Source organism: Ascaphus truei, chromosome 10, assembly GCF_040206685.1.
Source record: "Ascaphus truei isolate aAscTru1 chromosome 10, aAscTru1.hap1, whole genome shotgun sequence".
Classification (NCBI taxonomy): Eukaryota; Metazoa; Chordata; class Amphibia; order Anura; family Ascaphidae; genus Ascaphus; species Ascaphus truei.
The window spans coordinates 31,197,055-31,199,971 of NC_134492.1; the positions used below are offsets into that span (position 1 = coordinate 31,197,055).

The 2,917-nt window shown below is 46.5% G+C and overlaps 1 protein-coding gene across 1 annotated transcript in view; it reads right to left on the bottom strand.

Moving 5' to 3' along the window:
* CNN3 (calponin 3) overlaps positions 1-2,675 on the bottom strand; it is a 26,296-nt gene extending 23,621 nt beyond the window's left edge. Inside the window, exon 1 of the mRNA XM_075616455.1 lies at positions 2,497-2,675. Coding sequence (XP_075472570.1) covers positions 2,497-2,553 — 57 coding nt within the window. The 5' untranslated portion in view covers positions 2,554-2,675. The remainder of the gene's footprint in view (positions 1-2,496) is intronic.
* Between the last annotated feature and the right edge of the window lie 242 nt (positions 2,676-2,917).

Here is a 2,917-nt window from a genome sequence, read left to right on the forward strand (position 1 = left end):
AGAAGTGCTAAAGAACATGTCCATAGTTTTCTGGCTGTGGGGAGATGATACACTGCAGGAAAATCTGACTGAAGACTTATTTTTCCATTAATTAATTTCAGCTCAAATTTTTTTTAAGGGCGATTAATGTATACAGAACTGGAAGCAGTGTGTACCATCAGGATAAAAAGGAAAACCACAACTAACGGGGACTGGGTTCTGCTTACATTAAAAAAGGGTGGAGTTGCTTTTTAGCTGGCAACATTCCAGCTAATATTCCGCTAGCTCACACATACAAAGCCAATTTATTGTTTCCACTGCAACATAGAAACTATTTGTACAAAATAGAAACGTACAGCAACAAAAATATAAAACGGGTACAGTATGAATTCCTGCAACTTTTCCACACCCCAAGAGGCTACAAGGGACAATTGCTTTGATCTCGGCTTCCAGCGACTTAACCCTTTCAGCACTACATGTTCTTTGATACAGTTAACATCAAATGACAGGCGATTTAGTGACACCTGCAGTGCCCCATTTTTACTACACCCACAGGGCAGTGAGCATAACAGAATTGATATGCTAGGCAAACAACATCCTGCACCGCTTTGTTTACAAAGAAAGGAAGATCAATTTTGAAGGAGCAAACCCATAACCATAAAACACGGGCCGTAAACAAATTGATATAATCCTTGCTACACCAATCAAGCAACGGTTAACTGGCCATGCTTTTATTAAAGTGTGGCACATTTGACTTGTGGTCACGATCTTACTTTAAATTTCAACTGCATAAAGTTCAGCTTGCACTAGTCCAACAGCATAAAAGCTATAAACATGCAACAATATATGATTTAGTATATTTGTATGCAAAAGACAGGTACACAAAATAGCTTACAATTTTGAAGATAGGCTTAGAAGAATGTGCTACTTTCAAAGCTAGATAACAAAGCTAACTAAATAAATGTAGGTACAAGACTGGGCCTGCAATTAATTTGCATGCTTCCCAGGCGGCTGTAGCAAAAGTAGGTTCTTAAATAGTCCTGGACCATTAAAGAGGGGCAGATTATTTGATTGTAGCCAAAACCACATAACAGTCACTTGCCAGATCCCATCACGGATTACAACTCAAAAGCAGAAAATAAAACCCCCATCTTGCTGCCTGAGATCATGCGCACAGACTGGAGCTGAAGGGGTTATTGAAATGTGAAAAGCAGCAAGTCTTTGTGCCTGTGCTGCTTGGCTGGAGCTCCTGGGAGCAGACAATGAGTATTCTGTCTGCAGAGCCCACTTCCCCTGCCCAGAAGCCGTGAGGTAATGCCCCTGGAATGTGATGGGGGGAAGGGGATGAGAGGTTAAGTTTTTCCTCTGAATTTCCCAGACTATAAAGGGAGGTATGGCTAATTAACATCAACACCATCCTCTGCGTTTACAAATATAACTTTTTTTGTTTTTATTGCTGGAAGTAAAATTTGCACCCATTGATGCTCGGGGGGGGGGGGAGAAAGGACGTTTGGTGGTGCACAGATACAGGCCTCACCAGAAGTGGGCTATCAATATGTTGCAGGTCATCTGATAAACCAATTCCTAAAATATAGCTATGTGATACCTTATGGAAACCTTACTGCCCTTAGGACAACAGCAAGAACTGTGCGCTCACGTTGCCAACAATCAGCTCTCTCCATCTTCTTGCTCTTCCAGACAGTTGTGTGGCCGGGACAGCAGTGATTTTGGAAGTAACATCAATACACCGTTTGCTGCCAATGTGAAAGAGGTCGAACCCCAATTCACTTGCATGGGGACACAAATACATCTGGTCCAGTATTTATTTTCCATGGGGGCTGGAAAGGGGGGGGGAGGGGTGTGTGCAGGACCCCATGGGTCTATATTTGTATATGATGGTAATGCTAGTGACTTCATATGTACATCACTACTACCCACAAATAAATGGTTCCTGTAAGCATGTCTGCACCTCCTCTCCATAGGTCCCGAGGATAACTACAGAGAAGCGGAGCAGGAATGACTTGGCACTGACGATATTGGGGGAGGGAGGCTCGCAAGAGAAGTCAATGGGGGATAATATCACATCAGCTTACACGGAATATATAACAAAGATTTTAGTGGTGGGGGATGGGGGGAGATACAGCATGATATATACCCTGCATCAGCTAAATCTTGGGAATCAATATTAATACACTGGGGGAGTTCTCCCATCCGTAACTGAAGGGACATGGAAGGGGGTCAGATCCATGTTTAACTCGCACCACGGCAGCAGAAGAGGGGGATAGGACACGAGCAGTCATGGGATCTGAAGCAGGGCGACTGTACTGAAAAAAACGGGATAACCACCCAATCCGTGCCCTGGAATAACGGGATAAACCGCTGCAATGGCCTAACCCCCCTCCATCCCCTTAACAGCTGCCAGGCCTAGCGGTGTCCGGGGTCTATAGGACTTGTAACTCAACTTCTCCTGCGCCATAGAGGGGCTAACGGTCTCCCCCCCCCCTCCTGAGCGGTTACCTTATTCTTGACCTCGGCGGAGAGCCCGTAGGTTGGTCCCTTGTTGAAGTTCGCCATGGTTTTCCCCGTGTCCTGCTGGGCAATCAGTCACTTACTTGCCGTTGCTGCTCCTTGACTCGACTGAACCGGCGCGAGCAGAACGTTCTAGTCTCCGCTCCCACAGGGATGGAGGGAGGCGGGGCCGCAGGCAAGTGGGGTGGGAGAAGAAAGCTAAGGGGTGGGTGTTGATTGGACGAAACAGGTCATCCAATGGAAAGGCTCTGCCTAATTCTGGGCGGCAGAAGGACCTGAGGGATGGGGGCCAAGGGGAGAGCGCTCGCTGATTGGCTGATAACCGCCAACCTGTGAGTTCGATCGACCAGCCACGCACTAACTGCGAGTTTCTTCATGGGAGGCGGGGGGAGGGTTCAAGAGCAGTGAC